Below are 15,305 nucleotides of genomic sequence, written 5' to 3' on the forward strand. Positions count from 1 at the left end.
GATCAATTTTTTAAAACTTTTTATTGTAAAAATAAAATACAAAATACAAAAAACCACATAAAACATGTTAATCCCATACCCCTAATTTGTCCCTCCCCACTCCCCTCTTCCCTTTGGTAACCACAAGTTTGTTTTCTATATCTGGGAGCCTGTTTCTGTTTTGCATATACATTCATTTGTACCGGTTTTTAGATTCCACAGGAGTCTTTGATAGTTTCCTTGTTATCTGGTATCACAACGTTACAGGATCATCCTGTACATTTCCTGACCTAAAGATAGAATCAGCCATTTCTCTAAGAAACCCTAGTTTCTTTTAATGGGTAAAAATAGTAAGATTACAATCTGAGCTCCAAGGGTAATCACTGATACTGGGTTGGTCATTGTTTCTAGATCTTTTAGTGGATATAAACACAGACACAGTCACACACACACACACACACACACACACTCTCTCTCTCTCTCTCTCTCAAATACCTAAAGGAGCCAGGCAGGTAACAAATGAGTGAAGTGTGATTGAGATGAAGCATAGGGATTGCAGTAAACTGAAGAGGTAAACTAAAGGAGACAGACCTTCCAATTTTTCAAAAGAAGCCAGAAATATAAATTTTTAACATGAATTTTAAAAATATTGACAACTAATAAACACTTAGGTTACATAAACACATCTGTGGGACAGATGTGGTCCACGGGCTATGTGCACACTCAACCTGAAAAATTAAACCAGTATGTAGTTGGATCCCAGAAGTCACATTGTTGTTAACACATAAAAATATTTAGAGAAGTAAGAAAATTCTCAGATTGCTTCAGAAAAAGCCAAACTATAATAAGGAAGAGGAGAAATGTATAATTATCTCCCTCCCCCACCAACTCTCTAAAGTACTAGGGAGAAAAGCATTTTCTAAATAGAAACAATTTTCTTTCTAGGACATGGTGCAAAAGGGAAAAAGTCAGTTATCAGAAAAAACTCTCAAAGAGAGTTGAAATCTAACAAAAGTTTTTATATCTAAACTCTTAGAATATCAGAATGAGACCCAGGAGATATATTTTACATGATTAGGTATACTAGAGGCAATAAAACTGGTAAAAAGTTTATTGCAAATGCATGATCAACCCCTTACCCTCATTTTTACCTGTTCTAAAAAGAAAGAGGGACTTCCCTGGTGGTGCAGTGGTTAAGAATCCATCTTCCAATGCAGGGGACTCAGGTTCGATCCCTGGTGGGGCAACTTACCCCATGTGCCACAACTAGAGAGTCCCCACGTTGCAACTACAGAGCCCACGTGCTCTGGAGCCCAAAAGCCACGAGAGAAGCCCGCGTGCTGCAACAAAGAGCCTGTGCGCCACAACTGAGACCCGATGCAGCCAGAAATAAATAATAAAATAAATAAATAAAAAGAAAGGAAGGTAAGAGCATTGCCACCTCTGCTTTGGCCCCCTCCTGGAAGCAGAAGAGCTAACAAAACGTTGCTGGGGAAAGAAGGAGTAAGATGTGAAAATTCTAAATAAGGCCCCAAAGAAAGCCTGGGGAAGGGCCCAGTTGGCAAGAAAGACGTGGTTGGGTTTGGCTTCTTTAGTGCAAGCTAGTATCATGTGACCTGCTCCAAGCTCCAGAAATACAGAAATCACAGAATTAACTTTTTCAATTCAAAGACGAGAGGTCAGATTAGATTAAAGCAAAAACCATAAGAAGACTCACAAGGTTATTTCACCCTGGTTTCTGTTCTTTCAAAGAAAATAAGGACCTCAAGCCATCTAAGGAATCCCAAGCCAAAGGAAGGAGGGGACTAGAAACTTCCCTGACTGCATGAACCTCCCTCTGCCAGCTTCACAGCTTCAGCCTTGAGGTCCTGTGCACTTGGCGTATCCTTCACTGTAGCCTCTTGGTCCTGTGCACTTTAGGGCTATTGTATTCTGCATGCTATCAGATCATAACATTTTAAGCTTCTCTCTAATTTGGAAACTAGGCTGTAAGCCAAGGTCAGAGGAAGAGTAAAGTTGGGGGAAGGGACCAGATGGGCTCAAACTACCATTCTCAGAAGTGACTCACCAGGGAGCCAGATGCAGCATCCCGCCTTTGATCATGAAGCCTTTCTGTGTCTCATGTAGGGAAGAGAAAAACAGCTTTGCCTTTGGCACTGATCAGACGTTAGCTTGTCTACCACCTGCCTTTTGTACCCTCTAGAAATAGTACCAGCAGAATGGAGGCAGATTTGTAGCGTCAAGGGGGTAAGTACAAACTAATGTTTACAGTTCCTTTGACTCTAGAAAATGAATTATTTTCTCTTCCCCCTATCACCCCACGTATCTCCCCGCTGGTAACCATGTCCTTTCTATGAACATTTGAATACTAATAACCATAACTAATATCTACTGAATTTGTATCATACTGTTCTAAATACTTGACATGTATTAACCCTTTGCAGTAGCTACTACTGCATTATCTCCATTTTACAGATGAGGAAACTGAGGCATAGAGAAGTTAAGTAATCACTTCCCAGGGCCACAGAGCTAAGCAGAATCCAAGCCAAGACAACTTCAGGGCCTGTATTCTAATGTCTCTCCTTTTCATTGTAAAATTTTCGAACACACAGAAAAGTTGAAAAAATAATACAATAATCAACCATATGTCTGTCATCTAGATGAAACCATAACACATTGCCATATATGAACTTTTCTGTGTGTATGAATTTTCTACACATCATGACACTTCTCCCCCAAAGACTTCTGCATACAGCTCCTAAAAATAAGGACATACTCCTATATACCATAATACTATTATCACATCCAAGAAGTTAACAATTTCCTATCATCATCTAATATCTAATCTATCTTCAAAATATTCTGAGTACCCGGGCTTCCCTGGTGGCGCAGTGGTTGGGAGTCCGCCTGCTGATGCGGGGGGCGCGGGTTCATGCCCCGGTCCGGGAGGATCCCACGTGCTGCGGAGTGGCTGGGCCCGTGGGCCGTGGCCGCTGAGCCTGCGTGTTCGGAGCCTGTGCTCCGCAGCGGGAGGGGCTGCGGCGGTGAGAGGCCCGCGTACCGCAAAAAAAAAAAAAATTCTGAGTACCCCCAAACATCCTTTATAACTGTTTTTTCCAAACCAGAATCCAGTCAAGACTCACCCATTCCAGTCAGTTACTGTCCCTTTAATCTAGAACAGTCCCCTCACTTTTTCTTTTGTATGACATTGATTTTTTGAAGAGAAGCAGACCAGCTGTCTTATAGATTGTCCTATATTTTGGTTATTTATTTCCTCATAGTATCATTTAACTTGTTCTTCTGCTCTTGTACTTCCTAAAAACCAGAAGTCAGATCTAAAGGCTTAATGAAGGTTAACATTCTGGGTAAAAATACTTTGGAGCTGATGTTGTGTACTTTGTACTGCATCATATCATGAAGCATATCATGTCAGGCCGTTCCACCGTTAAGTGATGCTGAGCTAGATTACCTGGTTACGGTGGTGACTGCCAGAGCACTCCTTTGTAAAGATTTACTTTTCCCGTTGCTATTAGCAAATAATTTAGAGGTGGGAGGGGGGTACTATTTTGGCACCATGCAAATGCAAATATTCTGTTCTCCAAAAATCTTTCGTCTAATGACTTTAGTGTCCAATGATGATCTTTGCTAGACTTAATAATTTCACTGATGATTTACTATTCTATCCTTCCTTCTACAGTTATAAGCTGGAAATTTTCTGTAAAGAACTTTCCTTCATTAGCTAGGGAAGAACTATAGCTCCTTTGAAAAAGAAAGGGTATGGGACTTCCCTGGTGGCTCAGCGGTTAAGACTCAGCGCTCCCAATGCAGGGGGCCCAGGTTCGATCCCTGGCCAGGGAACTAGATCCCACATGCATGCCGTCACTAAGAGTTCGCATGCCACAACTAACGAGCCCGTGTGCCACAACTAAGGAGCCCGCCTGCAGCAACTAAGACCCGGCACAACCAAATAAATAAATAAAATTTTAAAAATAAATAAATAAAAAATAAAAAGAAAGGCTAATTGCTTAGTTCTTTCCATTTAAGTATTGATTTTCAGAGCAAGAAATTGATAAAAATAGCCATATCTAATGATGGCATATGCATTTTTTCTCTCCTTGCCCCTTTTCCGAGCATCACTATGGACACACAGACTCTTATTTACTCGGTGTTTTACAATTACTTGCAGTAATTATTCTCTTGATGCTCAGAATATACTAAATTTAGCCAGTAGAAGCCCCTTGGGGCTGGTTCCATTGTTCTTTTGATATAGTACCATTAGTCTTTAAGACTACTTTGCTTTCCATCTTAAGATGTCCCAGTCAAGCCTGTGCTCTTATGTACATTACATAACCTTTCCTAGAGGGATGTATATGCCTACAGAGGGCTCAGAAAACTCTGAGAAAAATACAATGGCAAGAGCAGACGTATCACTTCCTTGTGGTTATCAAATCCAATTCAATTTGGGGAATGAAAGGATTTTTAAGACTATCAGGTCTAGCTACCCATGCTGATGCTCACAGCTTTGCTACAACTCCCCAGTATGTGGCAATTCGGTATGTGGCCTAAACACTCTGATCCACAGGGAACTCACCTCACTTGAGGCACCCTATGCTATCCCAGGACCGCCTCATACTGGGCTCCTTGTAGTTCCCACCCATTAGTTCTAGTTTCTCTCCTTGGAGCCTATGGGTCTCTGTGAGAAGCTCACACCTAAAGATAATTTCCTCTTCTGTTCCCTCCCTCATATTTAAACAAGTGGGTTTATTTCCTGGATGTGATTGGATTGACTTTCCAAATACACTACCATGACTCACAAGGCCCTACTGCCTTTCAAGGCCACTTCATATACTTATATAAAAATATGTAAATATAGTATGGGCTGGGATTGAAATTTCTACATAAATGGGTCCTGAAGTTCATCTCACTCTTTCCAGTCCTGTTCACCACATATATACGGCTGCCAGCAAAGCCAATTCTACTCCCTAGAATTCTGCATCTAGTCCCTCATCTCTCCATTTTCCCTGACACTGGTCTGGGCCCCCGAGCAAGCCCTCTGACTCGATCTAATACAGTGGCCTAACCTTTCCCAACCTCAGCTCCCCCTCACTACACTCCATGACAAAGGCTGCTGCCAGAGCAGTCTTCCTGCAGCACTCCCAGCTCCATAACCTCCAATTGCTTTTTATCTGCAGAGTCTACCGTAGTGTCTAGCATACTGGACTTGGGATGCTCAGTACATATTGGCAGAGGGAGGGACTGAATAAAGTGACTGGTTGAGCTGCTTGATTTCATGACTCAGTTGTGCTGTCCATTGTTGTCAGGAGGAAATTTCCTTGAGTTTTAAACAAAAGCTATTTTACTTAAGGTAGTATTTAGTATTTGGCTTAACAAACAGTTTAAAATTTTTTGGTCAGTTCATGTGTATGAGTAAACATATTTTTATAGTATGTATTTAATAAATAGTTGCACAAAAATTTGGTTGCATGCATTCTTCTTGGTGCTCAGACTTTCTAAAGAATTAACTGTAAATATGAAGCCAGAAAGAAAATACCAACAGCATATTGTTACGTGGGAAAATGTTTGCATTCAACAAGAATCTAAAAAGAAAATCAAAGTAAAATAACTTCACAGTATGATGGTACATCTATTAAATTAGCGATCATAAATTGAATTTGAAAAGCCAGTGCTGGCGACCTGGGAGGAAGTGGTTCACTTCACTTCAGACACTGATGGTGGGCGGCACTGCAAATTGGCTCCCGCTTTCTGGTGAACACTCTGGTCTTGCCTCATAAGAACTATAAAACTTCTCACACCTTTGGATCCAATGATTCAGCTGGAGGAACACACCTTAAGGAAATAACTTAAAAACAAATGTCTATACTATTTGTATTAGTGACAACTAGGGCACATCTCAAATTCCCCAAATAGGAGAAAGATCAAGCTAAACATGTATCATTGTGTACATCAACATCAACACAAAGATACATGAAGTCACTTAAAATGACAGGTACATGGTCTATTTCAATAAATGGAGGTATACACTCAGTTTCAGCAACAGTGTTTATAATTAAGAACAAGGGTTCTGAAAGCAGACATTTCTTGGTTTGAATCCTGGCATTGCCCTCCATACAGCTTTCAAGAAATGTTTCTCTTCTAAGAATGGATTTGGACCATGCAGGACCTGCAAGCAGTTACTTGCTCTTGAGGAGATGTGTGTATTCTTATTTGAGTAGAAAAGACATTAAGGTTAGAGAGCAGGCTCTTGTGTCAGACTACCCAAGCTCACCTCTTGGCAGTCACTTGCTGGCTGTGTGACCTCAGGCAAGTGACTAAACCGCCCTACATTCCAGTTGCAATTCATGTGTCTAATATGGCTAATACTAGATTATTATATGGCTAATAATATGACCTACCCCATAAAGTTCTTCTGAGGTTGAAATGAGAAGATGCCTATAGAGTGTTCAGCATAGTGACTGACATGTAGTATGTTCTCAGTAAATGTCAGCAGTTTGTATTCTTCAATTAAACTACTTATCACCCACTATGGTCCAAACATTGCAAGAGGGGCACCCACTACATTTCATCCATGCAAGAACCTTACGAGGTGAGTGTGGTTACACAAAATAGTTAAATGGGCTCAGAGAAAGATCTGTGAATATTAGGTAAAAAAAGGAGAATGCAAGATGGTTGGTAGATCCCAATTACAAACATGAAAATGAAACGCACTGACACATTTGCAATGATATGTATAATTAGAACGTAATGATCATTAGGTCCACTTTGTTTAAAGTTAGTCAAGTTTCTTTGTGTTTTCAAGTAGAAGCAAGCAAATGTGAACTGGGGACCCAGTCCTATTGCCTTTATTGTGCCTTGCCCTTCTCTCCCCTAAGCAGGGAAAAGGTCACGTATTAAATGTCACCTGAGTGTTGGCTTCTGACCAGCAAGTGCTTACCTGGAGGAGATAGAGGAGCCCTGGGACAAACAAGGTGAGTGGGTAAAGAGACTGGTATGTCGCTAAGGCAAGAAAGATAGCACTGAGGAAGGCACTACCTGTAAAAAGAAATAAATATATGGAATAATCCAGCCACATCAATTAGGATTAGATTCAGCAACTCCCCAAAACAAGAAACTTTCCATAACTGCTCAAATAATCACCTGTCAAATATCTCCTGGTGCATAAGATGCTATGCAAACTCACAGGAGCGGAAGGATCTTGGCTTGATTTCTAATGAAAGGAAACCAAGGAAGTCAAAGCCACTTCCTTTAGCAACATGAGATACCACAGGTATATTTCTTGTAAAATTTTCAGATCCAGAAAGATTTTACAAAACTTCAGCCCGAAGATGAATAAAGGAATCAAGTCTGTTAACGTCCATGTCCTATTTAACTTACCAATTGATTAAGCCTACAATTATTGCTTATGTCATTCAGAGCTGTGAAACGTATGCTTTTGTTTGTTGCAACACCCCATCACTATTTTTATAACATCCCTTCCTTATGTACTCTCTTCAGGCCATATGTTTATTATTTTTTCAAATTAAAATATATTAATTTTTATTAATAATGTCCCTATTCCCTACATAAAATGGACCACTGTAGAATTATTAAACATGATGTTATAAAGAATTTTCAATGACATGGAAAGATGTTTATCACAATCTATTAATTGAAGATCATAAAAGAGATACATACTATAACCCCTTTTTTAAAAAATGAATAAATAAATTTTTAGAAAAACTAAAAGGTGGGAATTCCCTGGTGGTCCAGTGGTTAAGACTCTGCTCTTTCACTGCTGAGGGCCCAGGTTCGATCCCTGGTCAGCGAACTCAGATCCCGCAGGTGCATGGTGCGGCCAAAAAAAAAAAACCTAAACTAAAAGGCTAGGCCACAGATTTCACAGTGTTTTTCTCTGGGTGGTTGGAATTATGGATGATTTTTCATTATTGTTTCTCTGTATTTGCTAAACTTCCTATAATAAACATGCTTTGTTTTTGTCATAAGAAAAAAACTGATATCTTGTCTCCCAAGGAAATAGAAATAAAAGCAAAAATAAGCAAATGGGACCTAATCAAACTTAGAAGCTTTTGCACAGCAAAGGAAAACAAAACAAAAAGACAACCCATGGACTGGGAGAAAATATTTGCAAACAATGTGACTGACAAGGGATTAATTTCCAAAATATATTGTACGAACAGCTCACACAACTCAATAACAAAAAAACAAACAACCCAATCAAAAAATGGGCAAAAGACCTAAACAGACATTTCTCCAAAGAAGACATACAGATGGCCAATAGGCACATGAAAAGATGCTCAACATCGCTAATTATTAGAGAAATGCAAATCAAAACTACAATGAGGTACCACCTCACACTGGTCAGAAGGGCCATCATTAAAGAGTCTACAAATAACAAATGTTGGAGAGGGTGTGGAGAAAACGGAAGCCTCTTACACTACTGGTGGGAATGTAAGTTGGTACAGCCACTAGAAAACCGTATGTAGGTTCCTTAAAAAACTAAAAACTAGAGTTGCTATATAATCCAGTAATCCCACTCTTGGGCATATATCTGGAGAAAACTGTAATTCAAAAAGATATATGCACCCCATGTTCATAGCAGCACTATTTACAATAGTGTTGCTATGTAATAGTGCCAAGACATGGAAACAACCTAAATGTCCACCAACAGATAAATGGATAAAGAAAATGTGGCATATATACACAATGGAATACTACTCAGCCATAAAAAAGAATGAAATAATGCCATTTGAAGCAACATGGATAGACCAAGAGATTATCATACTAAGTGAAGCGAGTCAGAAAGAGAAGGACAAATACCATATGATATCACTTATGTGTGGAATCTAAAATATGACACAACTCACAGACATAGAAAACAAACTTACGGTTACCAAAGGGGAAAGGGGGGTGGCAGAGGGATAAGTTAGGAGTTTGGGATTATCAGACACAAACTACTATACATAAAATAGATAAACAACAAGGTCCTACTGTATAGTACAGGGAACTATATTCAATATCATGTAGTAAACCATAATGGAAAAGAATATGAAAAAGGATATATACATATGTATAACTGAATCACTTTGCTCTACAGCAGAAACTAATACAACATTGTAAATCAACTACAATTTAAAAAAAACTAGATGGATGTAAGAAAAAAAATTTTTTTTTAAAAAAAAACAAGTAGCTATTCCCTTTCAGATGGTTTAAGACAACAGAGTACCCTAAAATCAAGGCTAGAGAAACCCAGTTTACAACAGAGATTTTAGAGTGGCCCAGAAATCAGTAGAGTTCAATTGATGGTCCAAGGCTGGTATCTATAATGATAATATTTCATCAAGTAACAGTGCTCATGGTCACTCTTATTAGTGTGGGGTCAACTTTTACTGAAAACAATAGACATCTTCTCAATAGTGTTTCATAAAAGAAGGAATTATTCACTCCACGCAGTCCAGGGAATTTTACCCTCTCCCAACCCAGCTCCCGAGACAAACAGAAGCAGATGTTCCATAGGACTTTTTTGCCCACCAAAGTGGTGTATATACAGTGGTTTGACTTAACGATTTTTAGATTTGATGATGGTGCAAAAGCAATATGCATTCAGTAGAAACCATACTTCTAATTTTGAATTTTCATTTTTTTCCCCAAGCTAGCGGTATGCAGTACATATTCTCTCGTGATGCTGGGCAGCTGCAGCCGCAGCTTGCAGTCAGCCACTCGATCACGAGGTTAAACAACTGATACACTTACAACCATTCTGTACCCATATAACTATTCTGTTTTTCACTCTTAGTACAGATTCAATAAATTACACGAAATATTCAGCACTTTATTATAAAATAGGCTTTGTATTAGATGATTTTGCCCAACTGTAGGCTAATGTAAGTGTTCTGGGCACATTTAAGGTAGGCTAGGCTAAGCTAAGCTCTGATGTTCAGTAGGTGAGGTGTATTCAATGTAGTTCTAACTTAGGATATTTTCAACCTACAAGGGGTTTACTGGGACAGAACCCCATCTTAAGTCAAGGAAGATCTGTGCTTGAAACATCTAAGAGCCACCCTGGAAGAGGGAGGGTTATGAATGTGACTACTTCATAGAAGAGTAAGTGGAGAGAAAAGAACTTTGAGTCCTCCATCCCTCAAACCAAGGAAACTCACCAGCTAGAAACAATTCCTGGTTGAAAGAAAGTGGAAGGAAGGCAGAGAAAGGAGGAAGCTGGAAGTAAAAGACCAAGGACAGAACTCCATGGGATGGGCTATTTCATCACGTTGGTTAGTGCCAACATGATGTTCTGTATCCAGGGTACTTGTAAATATGACTGAGCAGGGACAGATCATGCCCAGCCAAGCTGTGCTAACAGCAGAGGTCCCCGCACACCTCGAACCAGAACTAGGTCAACTCCGAGACAGGGAGATGGCAGTGGTGGGAAAGGTGCTATTCTGAGCCCAACAGCTAGGGTGGACTCAGAATTCCTTGACTGGGCCAAAAAGTTGAACGATATTTTGGGGGAAACCAGCAAAGAGAGGGGAAAAGCTGGAAAGAACTTTTAAATTTAACACTGTTTTCTACAGAGATTGGTGGTGATGGGAGCGAGAAGAGGCCCATGTGTCTGTTAACAGAGGAAGGATAATGTTCCAGTTCCATCCATTCTTACAAATGTGGTAGAAACAAACACATGACTTTCACCTCTCTCTCCCCCAGGAGACACCAGGGAGTGAAATAAACACAGCCACTTCCTGCCCTAATTGCCTGAGATCAGTAATTACTTGTCTGGAGCAGCTAACCATTTATAAGGTCCAAGAGAGAAGAAAGAGCTCCTGGCTAAAAAATGGACTTGTGAGTTTTAGAATACTTGCTCCCAAGATCAGGAAGATGCAGGCTTCCTTCCTTGGATGAAATCATTAGGAGGGAAAAATCTGTTCCTTCTGCTAGTCTACCAGTAAGTGGCATCAGCATCTCCCCAGACACCTCAGCTATTCAACGCCCCTCCCACTCTCACACGCCTTCCACTAGTCACCATGCCCTGTTGACCCACCTCTGGAACATCCATCACTGCAGTTCTCACTCTCACCGCTTCTCACCAGGACTTTTCAGCAGCCCCTTCCTTCTCCTCCTCAATGGTCTCCCCGCCTCCCTCCCATCCAGTCCATCCTCCACAGATGTGCTGGAAGGATCCTTCTAAAACACAGTTTAAACTACTCACTCTGCCCTTGTGCAAAAGCAGCCACAAACAACATGTAAACAAATGTGCAAGCTGTATGTGAATAAAACTTTACTAAAAAAAAAAAAAGACAGTTTAGATTGATTCAAGCCCCTCTTTAAAGACTTCTGAGGGTTCTATTTCATCTATCAGATTATGTCCAAACTCCAGCAGCAAACAAGACCCTTCACTATCTTGGTCTTATTTCTCCAGCTTCATCTCTCACCATCTCCTACACATCCTCTGTCCTCCAGCTACACTGGATCATTCCCCAATTTCTGAAATCATCATGCGTTTTCATTCCTCTGTGTCTGTTATCAGGCTATTCTTAGCTGTCCTTTCCTGCCCTCTTTCTAGTAGAGACCCATCCTTCAGTGACCAGTGAAATGTTATTTCCTCTATGAGGCCTAAGCAGAGAAGCTAATAATAGTAGATTATAGTTAACATTTATTGATCACTTACTAGGTGCCAGGCACCTGTCCTCTGTATGTGAAAGCTCTATAGGTGAAGAAACCAAGGCACAGAAAAAGAAGGGCTAAGTAACGTATCACATTAAGTAATGGGATCACTGAGCTGATTCTAGTGCCCATTTTCTTAATTCATTCAATGCTCTCATTCAATACTGACACTGTCTTCTAATAATTTGCTAATGTTCCTCTCTCTCCCCATTTGTCTGTGAGTTTCTCAAAGGCAATAAACCTCTCAACTTAGAATCTCTAGCACCTACCACAGTGTCTGGCACACATGATGAATGAATGAATGAATATCATTCAGTGATACATGTGAAATCCTTTTTAAAAATCCAAGTAGGAAACCAATGTTCTTTTTTTAAAAATTGAGATATAACTGACACATAACATTATTTAAGTTTCAGGTGTACACATAATGATTTGCTATGTGTACATCTTGTGAAATGATCACCATCATAACTCTGGTTGAAACCAATGTTCTTGAGGAAGGAAAACTTATGAAGTATAAAACACAGAGTACTTTGTGACAACCTAGACAGGTGGGATAGGGAGGGCAGGAGGGAGGCTCAAGAGGGAGGGGATATGGGGATATATGTATACATATAGCTGATTCACTTTGTTGTACAGCAGAAACTAACACAACATTTTAAAGCAATTATACTCCAATAAAGATATTTTTAAAAATAATTGAAACAAAAAACACAGAGTAATGAAACATGGGCAAAGCACAAGATAAGTCTGACTCTTGAATAAAACAGAGCCTGCAGCACAGCAGTTGAGGACTTGTGGTAGGGAGCCAGCACAGAGAATGTGGAGTAAACTATGGGATGGCTGAGGCCTCTGGTCTGGGGGCAGAAAAGTGGTGCTGCAACAGTCAGGAGCCTGGTGTGTGGGATGCTGGGGCAGGTGTGGATGGGGCACATGTACAGTCTGAGCAAAAGTGAGGGGGAGGCACACAAGAGACTCAGACAGGGCTGACACATTTTTTTAAAAAACTAGAAGAGGCAAGGAGAATGGGTTAGGAAGGCAGGGGGAGGCTATGTGCTTGGGGCAGGGTCAGGGAAGAAAAAAGTAAAAGGTGTCTTCAGATATTTTAGATGAACCATGCAACACGCCAACATTTCTGGAGTGTCTGCCCTATGCCAAGCGGTTCTGGGTGTGGGAGACTGGTGACTCAGACAGTCTCTGTCCTCAGGGAGCTCCCAGTAAACAATGACAAAATATGGGAGGAAAGTACAAAGGAAGTATTTGGAGCGCATCAGGGGAAGCTGACAACTGAGTTTTGAACAATGAGTAGATGAGGCCGGCAGTCCAAGGGAAGAGCATGTGCACAGGCAGGAAGGCGAGGGAAAGAATGGTGTGCTGGGGATGGAGGGGCAGAGACTATAATTAGCTCAACATGGCAAAAACAGAGTTGGAAGGAGTGACTGGAAGAGGGTGAAAAAGGGGCTTTTGTGGATGTTGGTAACATCCCTGTTTCTTAGTGTGAGTGTTGGTTACTCATCATTTTGTGAAAATTCATTGAATTGTACACTAATGATTTGTACACTTTTCTGTTTGTGTTATACTTCAACAAAAAAGTTATAATCTGAAAAGTCTCAGCAAGCAGGTAGGTAGGGGTCACATCGGGGAAGGCTTAGCTTGCACAGTCAATCAAACACATGTCTACAAGCCTAGACATGACATCTCAAATAATGTCTTAAGTGGCAGCCTCATTTGGGCAAGAGCTAGGGCATCCTGCTCATCTAACCAGGAGGAACTATACCAAGAAGACTGTGAATTTTACCAAAAAAAGATATAATCTACCATTTATCTGCTAGAATGGCCCAGATACCCAGTCACTAGATTTCCTATACAAGCTCTAGTCTTTGGCCTTATCATAAGAATACTAAAGTAAATCCATCAAATGTATATGTGCACTGGCTACAGTATCAGGGAATTTCATTATCTATCCAATCTAGCTTTGAATATGTCTTCCAACTCTTTTTTGGTGTCAGCATGGCGGCCACAAGCTGGGCAAGACCTGGGGTAACACTCTGCCTCCAGGGACTGCACCCTGAAGTGACTTGGGCCTGGGTGGGTGGCAGAGCTACAGGACAGAGGAGGAATGTAGATGAGGTGGAGCTATGGAAACTGGTTCAAGATAAGGAAGTCAAGTAGAATGAGCAGAGACTGGGTCACAGACAGTGACCTGTACCAGAACTGGCAGTAGGACAGACAGGAATGTGGTCAAAAGGGCTGAGGTCTCCCAGGACACTCAGAAGAGGAAGTTGCACTAGGGCCTGAAAGCAAGCAAGACTACTGGGCAGGAGGAGGGGCTAGGGCCTGGCCCAGTGTTCTATACTCCTTGCCAAGTGTTCTTTCAACAGCACAGTCTTTCTCAGAGTAGTCCATCCACATCAGTGATGATGATGATGACAATTCTCTGAGCACATACTCTGTTCCAGCCACGACTATAAGCATTTTACATGTATTAAGTCATTTAGTCCTTCCAGTAACTCCATGGAGCAGATAAAATTACTATCCTCATTTCACAGATAAGTAAACTGAAGGACAGAGACTTTATTTGCTCAGGGTCACAAAACCAGTGAATGGTGATAGAATTTGAAACCAGACAGTCTCATTCCAGAGCCCCCAATCTGTAACTGCAGCACTATGCTACCTTCTTGATTCTCAATCTATGGCTGTACCATAAAAATCACAATAAGCAGAGCAACTATTTGTGGAGCGGGTTTTGCTAAGGAATCATGCTAAGCATTCTGTGTTTCTTATTTATTCCTCTACTAATCCATGAGGCAGATCTTATCTCTGGAATCAAACTGAAGCTCTAGAGGCTGTGTGATTTGCCTGAGGCTACAGCACAGGTAACTAGAACCAGCAGGTTTTGGGTTGATCTGACAAAACCTCAGGCTGCTTCGTCCTAGGGTCCTTGGGCCTTTGGGTCCTCTAAGACCCTCTTCATGGGTAAGGCCTCATTTATCGCAAAGGAACCTCATATAGAAGTGATGGGCTCATCAGAGCTCAGGTTCATCACTCTGCCATGTTCTTCCAGGGCTGGGTTCCAGGAAGAGAACCTCTCATTTTAACTTTCTCCCAGTTTTCTCCAGAAAGCTCAGGAAGGGGCTTCCCTGGTGGCACAGTGCTTAAGAATCTACCTGCCAATGCAGGGGACATGGGTTTGAGCCCCCTGGTCCAGAAAAATCCCACATGTCGCGGAGCAACTAAGCCCATGAGCCACAACTAAAGAGCCTGCGCTCTAGGGCCCACGTGTCACAACTACTGAGCCCATGTGCCAAAACTACTGAAGCCCGCGCACCGCACGTAAGAGTAGTCCCTGCTCATCGTAACTACAGAAAGCCCGCACGCAGCAACGAAGACCCAACGCAGCCAAAAATAAATAAATTAAATAGATAAATTAAAAAAAAAAACAAAAACACCAGAAAGCTCAGGAAGACCCTGTCAATCCTGAGGGACCTTTTATTTATTTTATTTTATACAGCACATTCTTATTAGTTACCTATTTTGTACATATTAGGGTATATATGTCAATCCCAATCTCCCAATTCATCCCACCACCCCTCCCCACCACCTGCTTTCCATCCTTTGTGTCCATACATTTGTTCTCTACAGCTGTGTCT

The 15,305-nt window shown here is 41.1% G+C and overlaps 1 protein-coding gene across 9 annotated transcripts in view; it reads right to left on the reverse strand.

Moving 5' to 3' along the window:
* PIGU (phosphatidylinositol glycan anchor biosynthesis class U) overlaps positions 1-15,305 on the reverse strand; it is a 111,192-nt gene that overhangs the window by 46,657 nt on the left and 49,230 nt on the right. For all 9 annotated transcript variants that reach the window (XR_016387909.1, XM_089896746.1, XM_089896745.1 and 6 more), the window contains one exon: positions 6,932-7,029. Coding sequence is in view for 8 of the 9 variants with exons in the window: in XM_089896746.1 (XP_089752872.1) it covers positions 6,932-7,029 (98 nt within the window). In the remaining variant the exon portion in view is untranslated. The remainder of the gene's footprint in view (positions 1-6,931; positions 7,030-15,305) is intronic.

The sequence above is a fragment of the Delphinapterus leucas genome, chromosome 15, assembly GCF_059928025.1.
Source record: "Delphinapterus leucas isolate spDelLeu-1000000601 "Yukka" chromosome 15, BTC_Dleu_Yukka2, whole genome shotgun sequence".
NCBI lineage: Eukaryota > Metazoa > Chordata > Mammalia > Artiodactyla > Monodontidae > Delphinapterus > Delphinapterus leucas.